This window comes from Tiliqua scincoides, chromosome 7, assembly GCF_035046505.1.
Source record: "Tiliqua scincoides isolate rTilSci1 chromosome 7, rTilSci1.hap2, whole genome shotgun sequence".
Taxonomy (NCBI): domain Eukaryota; kingdom Metazoa; phylum Chordata; class Lepidosauria; order Squamata; family Scincidae; genus Tiliqua; species Tiliqua scincoides.
The window spans coordinates 41,944,232-41,966,625 of record NC_089827.1 but is presented as its reverse complement, the minus strand read 5'-3'; the positions used below and the strand labels follow the sequence as shown (position 1 = coordinate 41,966,625).

At 42.6% G+C, this 22,394-nt stretch overlaps 1 protein-coding gene across 18 annotated transcripts in view; it reads left to right on the top strand.

Moving 5' to 3' along the window:
* Positions 1-22,394, top strand: part of CACNA1C (calcium voltage-gated channel subunit alpha1 C) — a 605,715-nt gene that overhangs the window by 128,458 nt on the left and 454,863 nt on the right. For all 18 annotated transcript variants that reach the window (XM_066634593.1, XM_066634583.1, XM_066634587.1 and 15 more), the window contains exon 3: positions 1,319-1,423. In XM_066634593.1, the coding sequence (XP_066490690.1) occupies positions 1,319-1,423 (105 nt within the window). The remainder of the gene's footprint in view (positions 1-1,318; positions 1,424-22,394) is intronic.

Here is a 22,394-nt window from a genome sequence, read left to right as displayed (position 1 = left end):
CAAAAGCAAAAGAAGAAATAGGCCAAAGGAGGCTTGCTGTGTAGTACAATAGGCCACAATCCTAACCAACTTTCTAGCACTGACATAAGGGTAATGGAACTCCGAGGTAAGGGAACAAACAGTGCCTTACCTTGAGGAGGCCTCCATGACTGCCTCCCAACTGCAGGATGCAGCACATGCCCCACTGGCACAGCTATGCCAGTGCTGGAAAATTGGTTAGGACTGCACCCATAGACCCTCAAGGGTAGGAGTAAGTAACATAGAGACCCATGTTCTCAATCTGTCCTGCCACCTCTTTTTCCTCTGCATGTTCTATTGCTGTGTGGGGCTTCCTCAACAGAAAGGAAGTTCAGGGGCAAAAGCAAACTGGGCATACCCATACAATTCCTCTATTTGCCCAGAAAAGTAACCTTAGTGAGGGCAATAACTGAGAAAGAAACAAAAGTTGCATTCTCATTGAACTTGAACGATGATCATTAGCTCTGCAGGAATGTGGATTTAATGACAGTGGGCACCAACACTGCAGTGGGCATGTAAACACTCTCACCAATTGGCTCAATCCAATCGCGATGCTCAATCCTAGGGATTGTGTTGTTTTTCAGGGAACTCTGATTGTGACTGCGCACTTTCAGAACTGTATGTGGCAAGAACTAATCTGAGCAAATACATATATTTTAAAATAGACATCTCTGCTTGGAACATTTACAGTGTGGGTGCATGCAAAACAAGACACTACCTATTTTAACAAGGCCAATTGTAGACTTTAATCAACCTTATACAGGATGAAGAGGCACTGTGTGTTTAAAAATAAACCCTTACATAACTTTTAAAAACCCCTCATGCTTCTTTGAATACTCCTCTCTCAAATTTCTTTTCAGAAGGTGCGAAAAGAGAGTTTGTGTGACCTGGAAGAGATTTTCAAAATGATAGCTATAATAGGCAGCTTGAAACTGGATTGCAAATGCAATAAGAGAGAGAGAGAGAGAGAGAAACTACTTGAGATGAACTGTCTGTTAAATAACTGCATGACCCAAGAGGGGAAAATCAACTTAAAATTCAATCTAAATAAAGAAAAAAAATATTTTAAGAAAGCTGTGTTTACTCTGGCACGCGACTGGCCTACCGTGCTTTTGACATATTAGGAAGAAACTTGGCTGAGAGGGATGAAAAGCACTTTAAAAGGCATATGTTCCTTTTCAGAATACAAGGGATTAGGAATGTCTTCTTTAAATAGAATTCTTTAAATTTTTTTTCTGCTTATGTTATTGGTATAATGTGGTTTAAGAACAAACTACCTTCCTTAACTCCATTCCTCAGACCATTTGAAATTATTATTTTACTGACTATTTTTGCCAATTGTGTGGCCTTAGCTATCTATATCCCCTTTCCAGAAGATGATTCCAATGCTACCAATTCCAATCTGGTAAGTCCTTGCTTCTGTTTACTTTGCCATTATACTTGATCACAATCTTATTACTTCTTGTAAGCCTCATTCATAACTTAGTACAGAGGCTTTGGAAGGGATGGGAGAAATAAAGCCAGAAATAAAGGTCATGTCAATACCAAAGATGTTTGGATTTTAGGTTGCTGATACCTTAGATTGTTTAGCACATGTAATGCACAGGATTGATTTTAGGATTGCCTATGGGCCTATCTATACTACTCACTTATATCAGTTTTATATTGGCAATCATTTTGGCTTCCCCTAAAGAGAGGGGCTGAGAGAAAGTGACTGGCCCAAAGTCACCCAGGAAGCTTCATGGCTCAGGGAGGATTCGAACTTGGATCTTCCAGGTCTAAGTTCACCTCCCTGGCTCTCTTTTTGGAATTCTTTTTGAAGGCCCTAGTCCCTCAAAATTCTTCAAGAATTCCTGGAATTCTTTTTGAGGGTTCTTGTCTCCCCAGATGGACTGCAGTTTCAAGAGGAAATGACCGCCAACTGACTTAAGTCTGCAGTGTAGATATGTCCTGAGTGTATTGGACTTGTGGTCGTGTTGGTTTTCTGTGCTCAATACATGCCTGAGTGTGATACGAAAGGGCTGGATAAGATTCTTTTTTAATGGCAAGTTCTTAATTGTTTCATTTATAGGTTATTTCTGTGGCATCTGCTTTATGAAGGGATAGTGTTTAACTAACTGAGCATTCTTTTTAAGTAATGACTAGCTCCAGGGCTTGATTCATGGGTGCCCTGGTATGTGTTCCCAGAGCATGCTGACATTTGTGTTTATCTGAAAGATGGCGGGTCGCCTTTCTCTCTGGTCTGGGAAGGTTTCTGTTCTCTGTTTCCACTAAATGCAAATAGCAATGCCAGTATTTCAGCATAGGCTTGTCTGTGAAGGGGGAGATGTGTTTACTTTTGGCTTAACATGAAGTCATAGCAAATTTCTTTGCTCAGTAAAAGAAGCACAACTTAGAACTGGACAAGTGGAATGCAATCCATAATATCAGGATAAAATATTTCCTCTGTCCTTTCTTGAGAGTCTGCTTGAACTCAAGGCTCCTAATGCTCTGAATGGGAATGAGTGAAACTTGATTGCATTTTTGCCAGTATTCAGAACTTACCAGTAGAAATTTTCAAAAGACTGTGATATGTTGTCCCGCAAAGCATACAATCAAATTTTCCAGAGAGATAACAAAAGAAGGGGAAGGAAAGAAGGTGGCAAGGTAACAGCTCCATTGTCTGGGCACCAAGTCATCAAAGGTTGAAACTTTAGATCTGCAATATTTTTCCAACACTGACATTTTAAAAAATCTAATTGGATTATTAATTATTTAGGATTGTGTTTGGTTATAGCTTTGGAGCATTTGCTCTGTTTGCATTTTTTGTTGTCTATTTGTATTTGTTATTGTCTATTTCTCTGCTATGGTAAAGAAAAACTGCACTTACTTTCTGGTAAAGCTCCAACTTTCTAGATGTCAAGTGATTGTTTCATCACTGGAAAAGGTTGGATGAGATGGTGGATTGAGATAGAAAAAGCTGCTTCAGAAATGGCACATCCTGCAGAGATGGAAATCTGATGCACTTAGAGCCATTTCAGTGGAGAAAATTATCTCCAGCCATTACTAAATGCAGCAACTGGTGCTTGCTGCAACAACCAATGGGTGAAATATTACAATTCTTATCCAGAGCTTTAGATTTATGTGTTTGGGAAGCTTTGCTTTTCTCTTCCAAACAGCAGGACCCTTATGTTGCATCGCAAGTAGTTTTTAAGGATTGGTTAGCCACACAGTATGGATGAGCATGGAGAAATCATACTGTGGTAAGCCACAGCGGGGGGAAAAAGAAAAAGGAGGTTAAGATTTTTCGTGCATAGGTAGACCCATATGTGTATTAGTAAAAAGCAGTAATCTATCTAAATCTATCTAGCTAAGGTAGCTATAATTAGTTCCAGTTAAAAACAACTCCTCCCCCCATTTTCAAAATGCTTAATGTTTTAGCAACCTATATTATCAACCTGTATGGGATAAAAGGGGGGATTTAATCCAAAACTTTACTGAATGCCTAAGACCTCCTTTGGTAGCAATGTTTGGTGTGAACAATGTGCATTTGTTGCTATTCCGTTTAATTTTGCTACTCCTTAGAGAGGTTGAACCCTTACCACTGTATCACTCAAGTGGAGTTTGCTTCTCTACCCCTTTCTGTAAAAGATATTTTAGCCATAGAGTCAGACTAGTGTTATAATTTCATAATTTGCATGCTAGACCTGGTTAACTTTGGTGCTATATTTTCTTTTTCCTTGAGGCAAAGCAGACAGCTTGCTTGTAATAGAGAAATCCAGGACTAGTTCGGTTTGGACAGCAGCACATCTTCATTTAAAAGAAAAAGTAGTACAGTAGAAGCAAGCAAAGGACTTCATGCTCTTTTTAACTCAGGCCTCATTTCATATGGAAAATAATTTGCGGGCTGATTTCCCTTTCAGGAAGCATAAATTGAAACTTCCAAATCAAACTGGAAGTCACCAGGGTTAGTGACACACATTGGGCCTTTACTGGGCATGAGCCCAAGGGCCCACTCTTGCATAGGGTTCTACCTGGTATCGTCCAGGTTGCATAGGGTTCTACCTGGCGGGTACTACCACCCAAGTCACACCAATATAGAACTAGTGTGTAAGACAACACAGAAGTAAGAAAATGTGTGATAATTTTATCCTTTTTTGCAAGCTACTTCTATATTTCTGAGATGTAAATGGGTCTTTTCCAAGCTGGCCCCTGTGATAACACTAGGATCTTCTGGAACCCCAGTTGGCTGATAAGGAGGAAACCACATATGACTCAGTTTGCACAGGCACTTCTTCCTTTTCCTACTGTCCTTGCCACTGGCCTTTTTTTCCTATGCAGCTCCTGCTTTATTGCAGACATCACCTAGGAGAAAAAGTCTATTGGGAAAGAGCAGGGCAAGCCACTACTCACCTAGCATTTTTTCCCTCAACTTGTTCACTGTCCCCATTTGTTGGAGTGCCTGCCAGTCAACCTGGTAAATGGGGAGTAGAGGGACTGGGACTGCAGTATGTGGTATGTGTGAACTTGGACCGGGTAGATGGGACTCGTTAGCCTGGGAAGGCAGCTCATCTGAGAGAAGGAAAACTCTGATCCCAAACCTCCACTGCCTTGTGGCTACATCCAATTATGGAAAAGGCTTCAGGAGTCAACCTCGAGGCAAAATCCGGAGCCGGAGTCCCTGAGGCAGTTCATGGCTGAACACAGTCACGTTCTGGCAACTCCTGCGACGCCGCTGGAACCAACTGCATTGGCCTCTGCCTTTCCATTGGACCATTTCAGAGACGTGGAGAGGGGGGATTTGCTGCATGGGTAACAGTCTATCCTCCATATCTACTTTACCCAGGGTTCATGCACTGGAGAGGACACTCTGTTCCAGAACACTATTCAGAGTGCGATACCAGAGTCTTCTTAGACTGAAGGATGCCAACAAAAGGACTTGTGCCAGGAGAGGAGGGCTTGGGGTTGAGGTCAATCTGGTGCTGTTCCTCAAAATCATGTAGTGTATGCAATTCTAGTTCAACTCTATGAGTTCAACAAAGCTACCATCAGGATGACCCCAGAGTAATACCCCAACCTTTACAGAAAAAGATTTTTGAAGGCTCTGAGGCTTGGTCTGCACAGGCAATAGAATGAGGTGGGAGCTTTCCAGTGCACTAAAATGGAGTGCACATTTTCGTGCTGCAGGTGGTAGATTGCATTTATGAATGCTCCTCTCCAGAAATTATTCCCTTTCTACTTACAATCTGAAGTGGTATAGACTTACCCCCCAGGGTTCTGTCACTTCATTCCTCTTCCTGTGTAGTCCAGGTGTGCATCTCCTTAGAATGCAAAGGTTCTTCTCCATCACAGTTCCCTGCTTCTGAAAGGAAGGCTAAGGCTGGTCTATCTCTGCAACCATCTATAAACCTGTCCTATATGGATCTGGCTGTAACACTGAAATGGAGTTGTGGAAGGATCCTTTGCAGGATTACCTAGATAAATCTTCCTTTTTGCATCTTTTGTAATTAAACACACACTGTATTTTTTTGAGGCAAAGAAGAGGAAGGTGGAGTCAGTCCAACTGCAGGAAGCCAGATCTGCCCAGCTGCTCAGGGGAAACCTTCACTTGGGTAACAAGCCTGGCTTCACATTCACTTTGCAATTTAATTCTGAAAGGGGAAAAAAAGAAGTTGCCATAGCAACTTCTGCAATCCTGATTTCCAGAGACATGGAGAACCTTCTTCAAGAAGCACATTGCCAATATTGGATGTGTAATGCCTTTAAAAAGGAGAAGAATAGATGTTTATATTTCAGTGAACTGATACTTTTCTGTCAGATTCTGACACTTAAAAAAAACACTTAAAAAAAACTATTTTGTAGCCATGTCTTCCAAAAACTACATTTTAATTCCTGGAATGAAAATTTGCACATGACTTTAAAACACAGTAGATAAAACAGGTGGGAGGATGTTACTGGGATATAATAACTGTAAGAATGAGCTTTTATATACTGCTTTAAGTTTCATAGTGCTTCAAATACATTTTTATAGCCAACAGTAGAATACCTATGTAAGGTAGGTCAGTAAAATGTAGTGGGTCCAGCCTGCTTGTTCCTCATGCCTCCCTCCTAGCTATGGATGTCCTGCCCCAAGTGCCTCATAGTTCCCAGGAGTGCTGTTTTAAATTTCTTATAAGGCATTAGGAGACCCAGGAAAGCCCTTGCCGGGCATCCTAATGCCTTATAAGGCATTAAAAAGTCACTTCTGGTTTCTCTGTGATACCAGAAGTCACATGTTTTCAGCTCTGAAGCTCAGTCTGAACCTGGAAGAGCTCCGGGGACGAATGTTCTCAACCTCTGCTGAGCTCATATTTCCCTCGCCTCTGTAGGGGGTGCACGTGGGAGGGACGGGACCTGATCCATGTATAACTGAATCCATGGATATGGAATCCATTGATATGGGGGGGCCCCTGTACAGTAAAACAAACAAGATAAAACAGTCTGTACCTTTTCTCACTTGAGGTTAGAAAGTACAGAGAGATTGACTCACTATTCCAAATAACGCTGGGAGGCTCAGACATTAGGCTCAGGATCAAACCTACTATGAAGCAGCCACCTCAGCACCAGATTATGCAAATCGGGACACATTTCTGGATACGCTATACATTTTCAGAGGCCTGATACATACATGTATCTTCGTTGATATTGTTTGCAGATTGCTTTATCAGGCAGTGATGCACATTTGTTAATGAGATATCCCAGATTACAATCAGAATGTTCTGCTACCTCAAGCACAATTTTTTTCAGTGGAGTCCATTCTCGAATGGTGATGAAAGTAATCAGTGTTGCATAGTCACGTGGGAGACACTGATGTGTGTGAATGGACCCTGATGTTGGTGTGATAGCCCTAATGTAACATTTTCATGCCTTTTCAAACCCAGATGTGACTTCTAAGAGTGTACTCATTTATTCAAAAGTAATGAAAGAGCCAGATTATGTTAAACATTCAATTAACTACGTAATTCGGCCACTTTTTTTTTTCTCCTCAGATAAGCAGTCTTGAAACGCGTAATCAGAACTGACACTGAAACATGGGTAAAAAAAATTTTTAAACCTTCCTACTCATGCAGTGGCCAAGATAAAAATAGGTTTCACTAAGTTGCTGTTTGAACTGGAAAGGAAGTTGCAATTCACACCAGTGGAAGCTTCCCTCTCCAGAACAACTCTGAGAGCATGATTTTCATTAGTGTGGTGGGAAAGAGTTGAATACTCTCTCCGTGTGTGCTGCATTTCAAGTCCTGACTGGTGTGTACAGGCACACAAGCCTGCACACACACCCTCTAATTAGATTTAAAACAACAAAAACGCACAGTCAAAGCATGCATTTCACGTAATGTGCAGATTGAGTCTAAGAGTCCCTGAACCTTTTGATAAGGCTTTTGTTGAAGGGGACATCCTTCTTTTTCTCCTCTAAATTTTGGCTATGTTCCTTAAAAAAAACCATATTTGGAGGGGTTTTGGTGAAATAAGTGGGGTTACTTTGGAGCAACATATTTATTCTTTCTGGGAAGTTGAGACATTAACTTCAGTAAGGGCAAGGTCAATTCCTTCTTGTCCTGCTCTAACAGAAGTATGAAAGCAGATGTTTCTGCAACTTTTCTATTTTGTCCCCACTGAAAACCTATTATGCAAACAAATGGAAGGGGATTTTATGAAATGCAGAGCCATATTGGAACTAATGAGCTCCATGGAGGCTTTGCTGAAATTCACAAATGAAGAAAACTTGCACACATGTGTGACCTTGTGCAGAGAACTGCAATACACAGTCTTGTGATATAACCACAAAAATTGGCACCAGTTGAAGGGAACAGAAGCTAGCCTGCATGAGAGGACTATAATTGATATGGAGTCTTTCTGCTTGTTTTCCCTGCAATTATGTGTTAAAATGGAGATAATGTGCCTTCACAATAAAAAAAAATAAAAAACCTGTATCTGCTTAAGCTAGGAAGCAGTGAAGAAAGTGCTTGTGTGTCATTTGGGTAGGAATGGCAGGAGCCTCATCAATGTCACACTGCAGTGATAACATAATGAGGTTAGGATTGTGGTTTATAGCACATCTTGATGCTTACAACATGGTTGATTGTTTATACCTTTTGAGGCTGGAGGAAATTTGTACTGCCATCCTTTCATTGCCCTCTATAATAGCAACAGCATCCTCTGTTTCTTGCAAAACGTGAATTTAAAAGTGCATCTTCTATATTCATGTTCATACCCCCTTACAAATGAAATGAATGTTATTTTTTCCCATTGATTCTCTGAAATTGAACTGTGCCTGCTGGGGCAAGGAAGATGGAATTGTTGTGTTTCTGTGAAAGACTGTGCTTACTTGCTTACCCATTTCTGGATGTCTGTGAGTGAGCATAACTGTGTGTCTGGCTGGATAACTGGTGATTACCGCTATGGCCAGCTGAGGAGATGTCTGGGTTGTGTTGCTGATGGAGAATAGTTTGGTTTTAGACAAGTGTTGTAAATGAATATGTCATTCAGAATTAACATAAAAAATTAACATGTTAAGCAACTTTTCATTTCAATCTTCTTCTACCCCTTTCTTTGCAACCTGCCTTGTGCTTGAAACAATTTAAACATAATTTTGCAGAACTGAGTGGCGGTAAGAGATGCAGAGATATTGAATTATTTTATTTTTTATTTTCCTGGATTTGTGGAGTTTAATGTAACCCGAATAATAGCTTTACAGCACCGTTCTATACAGGTGCAACCTATTTATCCACAAATTTCTTATCTGCTGATTTGTCTCAACTCAAATGGGGTGGGGGGGAACGGAAAGTTGAACACACCTTTGCCTCCTTTGCCCTGTGCTGGCCTCTGCTCCATTTCCAGGCAGCCCAAAACACTGCAAAAAGGCTCCACCTCACCCAGGCAGGGAATAGCCCTGGAGCAAATGGAAGAGGTTCCCCTTTCGAAGGGACAGTAACACTCTTGGAGCCCCTGAGCCAGCAAAGAGGCTGAGGAGGGAAGGGGGGGACTGAAAACCTCTGCAGCAAGATGGAGCTCTCACTCACTCACACACAGGGGCAGGTGCAGTAGCAACAGAGGGGATTGCTTTAAAAAACCCAGGGAGTGTTTGCCAAATTCCCCCCCCCCACTGAGATGGTGCAAGTTCTCCTGCTCCAGCCTACAGAAGCAACACAGTCCAGCAAGCAAGTCTTCCCAGCAAGCAGAGATTTAGACTACAATCCTCTCCATACTTTCCTGGGAGTAAGCCCCATTGACTACAGTGGGGCTTACTTCTGAGTAGAAACACATAGTACTGGATTCTTAAAAGCTCAGCATCCCACCTGTGAAAGAAGTGGGGACAGCTGGCAAGGGAGAGGGCTGAGCGGAGGAGGGGGAGGCAAAAGAGCAGAGGGGAGGGGATTGATAACAGCTGCCTTAGTTTCCTTCCAGCCCCAAGTGTCAGGCTGCAGCGTATTTGCTCAACTCTATGGAATTTAGCACAACGTGTTTTTTCTTAATCATGATGAGTCACAGAATGGAACTCACGTGTATAAATAGGCTCCACCTGTACATGGTTTTTCACAAGTAAATTTCACTGTGTTCAGTAGGGCTTACTCCCATGTAAGTAGGATTAAAGCCCAAGTCATTCTAGTTACAAGAGTTGTGTCACATACATGTGTGATGCAGCACATAATTCATCAGTGAGTACTGAGGCATAACAGTGCTGCTGCATGTCCTTTGCTCTTCGGCCACTTCAGAAGGGACGACTTGCCTATAAATGTATTATTGTCAGAATGACCACACTATGACTAGGCCTCAGAAAGACCAGTGAGAGTTGAGAAGCTATTCCACAATTCACAGGCCTCGTCTTACATTTTAAGGACTTGTTCTCACTTATTTAAGTTCACATGATCCATTAGTGCTTTTGATCCTAGGTCTTTACACATCATCTTGTCACAGACTAGCTCTCTCTTCAGGCAGGTATAGCAGTAAGCTGAGAATCAGGCAGCCCCATTGCTATCAGTAGCATTGCCACTGTCCACCTGCTTCCAGCCCTCGTTCCACCCCATCCCTTCCCTCCCTGTTCCACCCACCTGCCTCCCTCTCAACCCCATGCTGACTTGCTGGTGCCAGGGGATGCCACAGATATACTGCAGGCTGCTACCACTACTCCCTGCAGCAGCCCCACTGCTAAGTCATGTTTGTGACCTCCATAATGATGAATGGGACAAGCATGTGTTTTGGGTCTGAAGTTCTACACCATTTATTTTTTGTCTAGGACAGAGGTTCTCAAACTTTGAGGGAGCTTTACTCCCTCAGGAAATTCTTGCAGGGGAGGGCCTAGGGCAGTGATGCGATCCCCAGGATTGCGTCGCTAAGGGAGGTGAGGGGGGTGCTTTGCACTTACTTGAAGAAGGCAGGGCTGCAGCAGGCTGCAGGAGGTGTGGGGAGCCCTGTGCAGCCCTGCACAGCGATCCCCGAGGCTTGGGACGTTCGCTAAAAGCAGGTGCAAAGCACCTCCTGCTAAATGGAAGTGCTTTGTGCCCACTTTTCGCAAACATTCCAAGCCTCGGGGAGCTCTGTGCAGGGCTGCACAGGGCTCCCCGCACCTCCTGCTGCTTGCTGCAGCCCTACCTTCTTGAAGTAAGTGCAAAGCACCCCCCTTACCCCCCCCTTAGCAATGCGATCCTGGGGATCGTGTCGCTGCCTCCCTGCCCTTCCCCCGCCCCTTAAAGGGATGGGGGAAGCATCACACAAACTAGTGGGTCGCGACCTACTAGTTTGAGAACCACTGGTCTAGGATATCTATTTCAAGGATATTAATTTACGTATGTGCACATGCTGAGCCTATTCAACTCTGGATGCAAAGGCATGACACCCTGACCCCACACAGCAGGCTTACAACTTCAGTGCTGTATCTGGGTCACCTCTTGTGGTTGCTGAACCTAATGCTCATGATTGTAGCTTTCGGTTCCCTCCAGCTGTGATGTCAACGCCTTTTGCCACATGGTCTATATTTGGCATTAGCAAGATCTAGATGCCTGATTCCAAATACACGTTTCTTCAATTCCCCTATGCAGCTGCCTTTCAATCAGCCTTGTTAAACTTGCACTGATGGACAATGGTGGAAGGTTTTCTGCCTGTCACTAGCTCAGTGGCTACAAGGCTTGTGTGCAAGAGGGAGGAAAGTGTTGAAATAGAAACCATTTGCATTTGAACATATTTATCTGACTTGCCAGAATTGCCAACCTGGTGTGTGTGTGTGTCTTTTAAAACACTCTCTCTAATGAAGGTTTAACAGACCTGCGGTTAGTTGCAGTTCTCAAAGATATTAAAAAATAAGCAGCAATGCATTAACTTTTGAAATTCTGGCAATTCTGTAATTTTAATTTTTTTAGGAACTATGCTTATAAAACAATGTATGTTGGGTTTTTCCACTATGATAGTAATAAGCAGATTGTAGTTATTTATCTGACATGAAATGGGTTGTGTAAAACTGCCTTTGAAAGGGGTAGTATAGTATTTCATCTATGCATTTTTTGTCATTAATGTCATTTTGTCTCCAGGTGAAATGTGCTGAATCTGTTGCTTTCATTTTGCAGGGTACAGATATGATTTAATTTTGTACCATTTTTCCAGCAAGCATTCAAGGCAGTGTACAAAAGTCTAACAAACTGTAAATCAATTAAAATTCTTTACACAATATTAAGTATAAAATCAGTAAAATATATATTTTTTATTTTATTTAAAGGATTTCTTCCCCGCCTTTCTCTGGTAAAAGCAGATGCCTAAGGTGGCTTACAATTTATATATTAAAAAAAATACAATATACAGTAGAGTAAAAAATAGAAAATACATTACAACAAAAGAAAAAGGATATACAAACTACACAAAACTCTAGCATCTAAAAAATTGCAAGCACAGCCCACAGAAATGTTTTGAATGAGCTGGTGAAATAACTTCAGTGAGGGAACTGTTCACCCACATCCAGTCCATCACTGCCCTCAGATACTAGTTCAGGATAGTGGCATAGCTAGCGGGGGGCAGGTACGGTCCATCCTGGGTGCCACCCACTAGTGAAACCACTAGTGGGGGTGACACCACTAGTGACCAAAATTGCTAAAAATGCAGTTGTGTTATTTATAGCGGAATGCAATGAAACAAACTTGAGTGAAAATATCTCCATTCTATCAAAAGTTATAGCCAAAAAACCGGAAAACAAAAATGCAACTGTCTTATGTAACAAAAAATACAATTTCCTCAATTCTAAACGGACCAATGAGACTGATGGTTCGAAGAGCCAATGAGATGTTATGACACAGCATAGAACTAATAAGGTGTTAGCAAGGTGACACCCAAGGAGGGATGACAACAGGAGTGGATCCAGTGTTTGTATTGGGGGGGCATAAGCGCTACCTTAGCTCCAGAGCTCCGGTCAACCAGGCGGGTAGACCTGGGTTCCTAATTGAACTTTGGCCTCTGTGGCCAAGGTTTATAGGGTATATAGACCTGGACTCCCATCCAGAATTGGAGCCGATCTAGAGGTGAGGCAGTTTTATTCTTCTTGGGGGGGGGGGGGCGGGTTGCCACCTGGAGCATTTGTTGAGCTCCACTTCCATCAGATTGGGACCATTCTGGTGGCCTTGCATTTCCCTTTGCATGACCTGACCACAAGTCAAGGCATGCTTGCTAACTTGTGAGTAAATGCGACTGTGTGGCTTAGGGTGCAATCATAACCAACTTTCCAGCACTGACATAACGGCAATGCAACTCCGAGGTAAGGGAACAAACATTCCCTTACCTTGAGGAGGGCTCCATGAGTGCCACCCAGCTGCAGGATGCAGCACATGCGCCATTGGCACTGCTATGCCAGTGCTGGAAAATTGGTTAGGATTTGGGCCTTAGTTTCACTTTTCATAAGGCTCAATACATTTGTCAGCTTGGAGGGAGGGACTTCCTTCTTGGCTGTTTTTTGGGGGCTGCGTTCATCGAATCAGGACCATTTTAGTGTTGTTGATTCCTCTCAGCCTGCCCTCTCTGATGAACTAAGGCAAGTTCACCTACTCATGAGTAAACACACGATATGGGTCAGTTTCACTTGTCATAGGGCTCGATGCATTTTTGTTTTCTCGTTTTTTGGTCATAACTTTTGATAGAATTGCGATATTTCATTCCGGTTTTTCCCATTGCATTCTGCTGTAGAATCCACATCAAATGGTTTATGACAGGGTGGTGTTATTCCTTAAAACTGAGTTTTTAGCTGTTTTGGTCACTTGTGGTGTCTCTCTCTCCCCCCCCCCCCCAAGACTACGTAACATAATATGTCAACGTTTTTAGTATGGCTTTATTTGTAAGCCGCCTTGAGTGCCCTTTGTTGGGATAGAAAAGCGGAATATAAATTCTAAATATAAATTCTTTATTAATATTGCTTCCTTTTGAAGATTACATTCTAAAAGCAGCATCCTACACCTACAAGATTCCATGATCCTATCTTGAGACTGAAACAATTGATTTGTAAAATATCTAATACTGTATTTATGTAAAAGGTAGAGAGAGAATGAAGAGGGGGTGCAGTCATTGATGAAAGAGCTGCCTTTGATAGTTGTGGAAATTCAGCAGCAGATCTGCTGAAATAAATTCACTGTTCCCTGACAATTCCTTTTGGACATGTTTACCTTTTGCTTTCACATGAAAACATTGTATTGTAAAGGGATACCACAGAGCTATTGAACCCGCTTGTTGTATGAGGGCTGCTGTGGCTGAAAAGCACTCCATGTTTCTTGCTCTGTTCTGTTCATTTTATTACTTCAGCCATTCTTGGAACCAGATGAAGATGACATTGTCAGGCCGCCATGTGGCTTGGGAAGAGTGTGTATCAATCTGCTGGTAGCGTTTATTGTGTCTGGTTCCCCACCCATGTCCAAACCAGCATTAACATGGTTTTCTGACTGTGACCATTATTGTGTACAGGATAAAAGAGAGTCCTTGTTGAAGAAATTCTTGTTGTACTGTGAAACCTGTTTGTACAGGATTAATCATTCCAGGAAGGGGTACTGAATCATAGGATGTTTCCAGTCATAGTATTTTGTTGTTTGGTGCTCTGAATCCACACATTCAGAATCCCAATTGCGACTTTCTCAATGTGTGGATCAGTATATATAGTAATAATAATACAGAATTTGTTGGTCACCTTACTGAGAATAAAAATCTATTGTATTTACTTTCATTAAATATTGTGCAACGAGCATGTAGTTGGATTAGGAACTGTGGCAGGGCAAGGTGTTATGGTTTAGGGCCGTCTTACACACAAATGCACATTGTTTAAAAAGAAAACAGGTTCAAAAGCATGCATTTGTATACATGTCTAGTTGGAGCTTTCTGTTTTATGCTCCTTGTACAACAATCTTGTGATGTATGCTAAGATGACAGCAGAGGCATACCACTCCTGCAGCAAAACATGGCACATGCCCTGGGTGCCATTGAGGGGGAATGCCAGAGCATGTGCTCCAACGGCTTCCCTGTCGGGAAGCTGTTGGACTGCATGTGCCCTCTCGGCAGCTGATCAGACAAAATCGCCCCACCGGCTGCCGAGTGTGTGCTCACTTTCCAACTGCTTCCCTGTCAGGATGATGCTGTGTGGCATCATGACGTCAGGCATTGCCGTGGACAACAGAAGCCCTGGGTACGTCACTGGCTGACAGACAATGATGCTGAAGATTACCCACTGAGCTCTATGACTAAGCAAGTATTTTTGAATCTGTTTGATGGGTCACTAGTGTCAAAAGTTATTATTCTCATCAGTTGCATCATAGTTGTGCAAAGGTTTGGCTTCTGTTCCATAATGCGAACATTGCAAAAAGCAGAGAAAATTTGTCAGTAACCTAGGACTTATCTCCACAGGGCTCTCTGAAGAATTTGAATCAGCTAGAAGACCAAACAGGTCTGTCTTTTGATCGGGGGAGGAAAATAAAGCTGCCCACCAGCTGGCTGCTACTAATGGCCAGGGCTGTTCTCTACTCAGTACTTACAAAATGACTTGTGCATAAGAAAAGCTGCATTCTGTACAAATCATACAAATTCAACATATTTCACTATAACTGCTTGTTTGCATAATTGATGCTATGACAGTCATGGGGAAAACCTCATGATACATTTTCACTTGGACTTGCCCCACACTTTTAAAGGCATGCATGCTCCCAGTGCACACGTATCTTAGCCCTGTTCCTCCTGGTGGGGTGAATTCAGGCTAACTCTTTAAAATTAGGTTTATCAGTGCATATGCAGAAGTGGTTCAGTTGAGCTACTGCCTCACGTGATTAAGGATGTGGGCCCTAATTCACATTTTTAGGAGCTAGCATAAAGTGGATAACTGTGCTCTGGTCACATCCAGAGGGTGTTGTGAGGCCCAGGGAGGCTGCACACGGTGTTTTCCCCGGAAAACCATAAGTGACTAAGAGCCCAATATTGAGGTCCGTGCCGCAGACCTCAGTAGCAAACGTGCCATAAGGCACGTTTGTGGGGCTTACCGCCAGGCTCCCAGCAGAGCTAGCCCCACGTAGGGCTAGCACTCAGCGGTCACCTGGGTTCCACAGCTCCGTGGTCCCCCAGACTGCCGGGCTGCAGAATGGGAGGCGGGGGCGTGGCCGGGGGCGTGGGGGAGGCATTCCGGGGAGGGGGGAAGCGTGGCTGGGGGCATGGGGGAGGCATGACAGGGGGCGGGGGAGAGGCGGATCCGCGGAGCCAAGCTCCGCAGGTTCCTAGGCGCTTATGCAGGGCTGTTCGCCTTCCATGAGCGCCTTTACTTTAGCGGTGACCTTTTGGTCGCCGCTAAAGTGAGTAGCCCCATTGTGGGGCTACTTCCCTTACTTGGGGGAAGGGGACGAACATCCCCTTCTCCCGATGAGCCTCCTGCTGTAGCACGGGAGGCGCAGGATCTGGTGGCAGCCCTCTGTGGAGCCACCGGGTCTGGGAGCTCCGGGCAGCTCAGGATTGGGCTGTAAGACTTTTCGGAAGACTTGGAAGGCTCTGGAAGCATTTGGAGGGGGGGGGGTTTGCTAGCTAGGGGGGCAGGGCCACAGTGGGGGCAGCATTGCCACCTCCCCATAGCTATACAACTGGTCGTGTCTGACCAAGGTGTATCTAATAGTATATCTGATAATCTAACTGTGGTATATCTAATATCTAACCGTGTTTTCTCCTGCTGTACTTAATCAGATGCCTCCAGGAAGCCTATAAACAGGACATGTAGACAACAGATCTCATCTGCAGTTGCTTTCCTATAAGTGATGTCCTCTGAACATGCAGGCTTTGTAGAGCTACTGATGGACTATCAACCTCTCTAATCCCCTTTCAAAGCTTTCTGAGCTAGAGGCCATCGCCACAACTGGTTGGCCGTGAATTCCATAAATTATTTATGGTCCATAGGAAGAAGTACTTCATTTTGTCCTGGTTTGAAATGCAGTTCATATCTAGAATGTTTGTTATGGAAATTGCAAAATAATCCCTGTACATAGCAAACTGTCTTGTGAGAGAGAAGGGTTTTATTCAGCCTCGCATGAGCTAAGTCAGGAGTGGGTAGAAGGTAGATTGGGATCTAACTAGTATATCTTTTGGGGATTTGCAGTAGGAGCAAGTGTTTGGGACTCTTAAGTAGTTTAACAACAGCAAGCAAAATTACAAGTTAAATAATATTTGCCATGGGATGTCCGCCTTGTACTAATCTCTAGGCTTCACTATTTCTCACATGTAAAATAGGAATATTAATTTGTTGCCTTTGATTCAGTCTTTGTGCAACCCTACTGGCCAGTTTTACTGTTTTGTGTTAAAATTCCTGATCTGTGAACTTGGATGATTTATCCTTGTATCACCAAGTCATCTCAGTGACTTTTTCATAAATAAGTAATTATGATTATACTCGTAGTTATTATTATTATTGGAATATTTATATACCACTTTTCAACAAGAGTAGTTAACAAAGCTGTTTACATTGTAAAATAAGCCTACCCTGTGAGTGATTCCACTACTTGAGGCACTGTTTTGCATCTGGCTCCAGCTGGTCGAGCTCAGGGTTCATGTAAAAATATTAAGTAGATCCCACAAACCTGAAGTCTGCTCAACTGTGAGCTGATGAAATGATTTTACCAGCCATGTGCCTCTGCTCCAAGTGTCTAGCAAGAGAAATTCTTAGGATATTGAATTGTTTGCTGCCATCGGATGCATGCAGGTGTGGTATAAAAGTACTTTGAGGTAATCTAATCTCACTTCCATCACAGGACCATGGAATTAAAGTGGACAGATATATTCTAGTGAAAGAGAACACCACTTGTCACTAACTGAGCCTAAAAGCTGGGCTGAATGCCAAGAACTCAGGGACAGTTTTGCAGTGAGGGCTGCCTCTTGATTTATGTTTGTCTTTGCTTTTATCCTAATGAGTGCCAAGAAATAAAAACAGGAAATAAAAATGAAATGAAATATCCTTATCGGGACATCTGAGTTTAAAAAACAAACAAAAACCAGTATTTTCACTACCACATATATATGTATATATACATGCATGCACGCATGCGCGCGCGCACACACACACACACACACACAGTGAGGTTTTCAGCTGAGCAAAAATTTGAAACCAAGTATCCTATTCCAGGAGGGGTTTTGAGCTAGGCTAGGGTGCAATTGGAGCCAGGGGTCTTAGAAGTGAGAGACCTAGCAGGGTGGGGGGTTGGCTCGTTGGCTAGGCCCTTAAGGGAGTCCAAAGGCAGAGGCAAAACAACATCCTCTGCTCAGGGGAAAGGTGGCGGATTTGTCTCCCCATAGTGTTCATGTGGAATGGTGGTCTGGGGTCTGTGCCAAAGCAACTCGCCTTCCCTAATCTGATTCTTCCCTGGGTCACCTGCCTCATCCCTGGATTGAGGGGCCTCTGTTCTTGCTGCCATGACAACAGAGTAACTCTGTGCTCTTTGTAAAATGTTGTTTCATCCTGGTCCACTTGTCCTCCAAAAAGCTCAGAGCAGCTTATATGTGGTTCCCAGGCAGTTTCCCATTGAGGCAGCTTAGGGCTGCCTTAGGGCAGCTTGGGCAATCCGATCCAGTTTTCCAGCACTGATTCAGCTGTGCCAGTGGGGTGTGTGCTGCAGCCTGCGTTGAGGAGGCTAGTCATGGAGGTCTCCTCAAGGTAAGGGAACAAGCATTCCCTTGCCTTGGGGCTGCCCTGTGGCTGCATCGGCACTGGAAAGTTGGTTAGCTGCTATCATATGCCTCTAAACCAGTTTTGCACTGCATTCCTTCCCAATGTATCATAGTGGTTTCCTCTTTAAACATTAGGTGAATGCTTCCATACTAGAAAGATCCAACAAAAGCATGCTTAGCCTCTAAAACATTAGAAACAAATCCAAACTGAATACAAAAGTAAAGGATCCAAATGGCACCAGATGGAATTGAGTTGTTTTTCAGCATTCATGTAAATAACAGATAATATCTAGTGGTCTGCTGTGACACTCACCCTACCATACATTCTACATGAAAACTACACAAGCAATGGAGCCTGTAAGAACATAAGAACAGCCCCACTGGATCAGGCCATAGGCCCATCTAGTCCAGCTTCCTGTATCTCACAGCGGCCCACCAAATGCCCCAGGGAGCACACCAGATAACAAGAGACCTCATCCTGGTGCCCTCCCTTGCATCTGGCATTCTGACATAACCCACTTCAAAAATCAGGAGGTTGCGCATACACATCATGGCTTGTACCCCATAATGGATTTTTCCTCCAGAAACTTGTCCAATCCCCTTTTAAATGCGTCCAGGCTAGACGCCATCACCACATCCTGTGGCAAGGAGTTCCACAGACCAACCACATGCTGAGTAAAGAAATATTTTCTTTTGTCTGTTCTAACTCTCCCAACACTCAATGTGGAAAAGTGTGGAGAAAAATAGTATTTTATGAAGTGCGTTGCACTTTGAACGTTTGGAAAACAGGTTCTCCCCATTGCTACATTGCAAGAAAATATATAGATTGCCTGGAATAAATGTATATTTATTGAGCAAAAACAAACAAAAAAAGTCATATAGGAAAGTCTTTAAGATTTAGAGATGTCCTGCACATAAAAGTGCATACCAATAAGAACAACAATAAATATCAGAGTTTATCAGGAAAAGCATAGTGGGAAATTAACATTTCCCTTTAAAAATACTTTAAAGATTCCTTTAAAAATACTGTTAGTTCTAAATTTGGATTTTTGCTGTGATGGAAAACTCTTAATTCCTATCTAAAAAGAATCCTCTTCCTTTCAGATTCCCCCTCTTGAAATGCCACTGACACTTGAAAGGTCAGACCTCCTGGAAGTGTTTAATGTTTAGATGGTTCCAGTTTGTCCTGGACATACTGGTTTTTTTGTAGTGTAGTGATGTCCATACATTCACAAAGATTTCTCAAGTCTTTCAAGAGGCACTGAACATGTGCAGAAATGTTTATGTGACATTGGCTGCAATCCTAACCACACTTTCCTGAGAGTAAACCCCATTGAACAAACTAGGACTAACTAATAGGTCTACTAACAAAGTAGGATTGTGCCCATTGTCACCGAAATTTTTTTTGATAAGAACCCTCTTTTAGAGATGTATATTCTTCTAACTTCAATGTTAATAATGTGAATTGACATGTGGAGCAATTACTTAACCAGGTTGGATAAGTTTGTGGATTGTGATCCAAACAGCCACATTCCAAAATAGCAAAGCGGGAATAATTTGTGCTTTACCAGACTGGGTCCTGGTAAAGAACCCTAGGGCAGTGTTTCTCAAACTGTGGGTTAGGAGCCAATTTCAGGTGGGTCCCCATTCATTTCAATATTTTATTTTTAATAAATTAGACTTGATGCTGCCATGGTATGTGACTGCATGTTGGGAAATGTTACAGATCCATACTTTGAACAGGCTACTATGCATATGCTTTTTAACAATGATAGTAAATGGGACTTACTCCTTGGGAATCAACTTGAAAAAGATATTGTCAGAATATGTGGTATACAAATACTAGTTGTTATTATTTTCTAGCATATCACAGCTGCCCATTCTTTAGCTGGACTTGGCAATAATTACTAGTTGGACCCCATCCAAGGGCCTAGGATGTCATAATGTATTTACGAATAATGTGTGTTGAACCAAGCAGGGTACTTTTTTGAATTTGACCAGTAGTAATTTTGTCAATGTTCTGATGTTTTTAACGCAGTTCAAGCATTTTTGGGACTGCACCCAGTGTACCAATCACAACTGGGATAACCACTGCTGGTTTGCACCATAATCTTTGGATTTCAATTTTTATGTCCTGATATTTACTAATTTTTTCATGGTCTTTTTCATCGATTCTACTGTCGTCAGGTATTGCTATGTCGATAATGGTCGCTTTATTTTTATTCTATTACTGTGATACCTGGTGTATTAAGCACCAAAAACTTCACCAATTTATATTTGAAATCCCAAGCGATCCTGATTTCTCATTTTCTGTCACTTTTTCTGGTTTATGCTCCCACCAATTATTAACTGTTTTATGTTGTAATTTCTGTATAAATGTCATCTGGGGGGTGGCCAAATATATAAAAATGATTAGAAAGAGACGTATTACTATGTTGGTCCCAAATGGCTGAATTGATGCAGCAAGGCCTGGTTGAAGGTGAACTGTTTGATTTATGTTGCCCTCCAGCCAGTTTTGTGCTTTACACTGTTTGTATTCTTAACATGCCAATAAAGGTTTCTTGTCTTGTATAAATTTCAGTGGATCATTTGAGCCACTGTACTATGTCTAGATTTATACAGGTTGAGTCTAGTTATTCACAAGTGTTCCTTTCCCAGAACTCATGTGGATGGCAAAAATTAAAGAAAATTGCAAAGTAGTTTACATAGCAAAAGAATAAGAAGATTACTTCTAACTCAGCACACTCCTCCCCTCCACATTTCCTCTTCCTCTCTGTCCCCCTCTTCCTTTTCTAGTCCAGGGAGAGGAAAGAGGAGGAGGATCAGTGGGTGCAAGTAGGCAGACAGAGATGAGTGCTTCCCACCGCTGCCTAAAATGACTGCATCAGTTGTCCTCATGGATGGCCCAGCCCTGCCCGCAGTGTCCCCAACCTTTTGGTTGTAGGCTGTTCCCCCAGGACTCATTGTCACCATTGTCCAGGACCCTGGACAATAACGTATCCCAACCAGAATAATCAGCCATATTTTATTTTCAATTTGTTTGAGTAATGAACAGCCAATTTCATTTTGTGGAGGCCAGAAAAACAATCCATTGTGACTTTAATCATGGAAAAGCATGAAAAATAATTACATAGTCATAAATCATGATATGATAAATGGGTGAGATGCTAATTGTCTATCATGCCTTCCTCCACTCCTGCTGTTGGAATAGGGCAAACGGATCTTGCATGCCACCCCTTGTTCAGTAGATACATTTCCATAAATAGAAGCTACCGCCATCAACAAGCATACCGTACGGAGTCAGAAACTGAAAGGCACACACATGTCCTTTTTCATATTTACCAAACTGTAAACTGCTGACTTATGGTTTGCAACAGTGCCTCTATCGTTTTCATAATAATCAGTGTAATGGTTTGAAGAAAAGCCATTGAGTTCTAATAAGAACACTGAAGGTACTAATTAGGCACTTGACAGTGTTTTAATAATCTTTCATAATTTATGGGACAGAGAGAGACTCATGAAAACATTGTTTGACTCCCTGGAGTTGCAGGTTTCTGGTGAGTGATTCAATAGACCTGTCCTGCCTACTGCTGGAACAAATAAATCAAGTGTAAACTATTGCATTCTTTAACAGAATTATGTAAATAAGACTGCTTGTGTGATGAGAATGAATGGTTAAGCATTAGCTACCATCTTGTTACAATAAAACAACAATTTTCAAAGTGTGAGGCTGGCCTCTGAAGGCAGGTGGTTCAAGTAATTGCAAAGAAAAAGACCTTTCCCCCTCCCATTGTGTGTGTTATCATGATCAGCCAGGAAGTTGTATGGCAACCTCATCACTTGCTGCTCTTCCTGGTTAGTACAATATAAGGACATAATAAAGCCCCAGGAGGGAGGGGCTAAGTTTCCAGAACTTCCTCATTTGTATTTTGCTTTGTTCACCCTAACTGGTCTCCTGGTGTGTATATATGATGGCCAGGAGATTCTGGGTGAGTTGGTATAGTCAAATTCCACATCATGATAAACAGGTAGTTCAGCCCTGTGTGGTTTGTAGTTAGTTAAATATTGTCTGCAGAGGACCCAAGGTGGCCAAGACAGTTGTGGTGGAGGAGAAGGAAAGCTTTTTTCCTTTGTTGTGCTCATGGTCTTCACCTGGATCAGGGGTCTCTGCTTTTTCTCCAGAGAGAGAGAGATAGTGAGTGTGTTTCCCTCCTGGT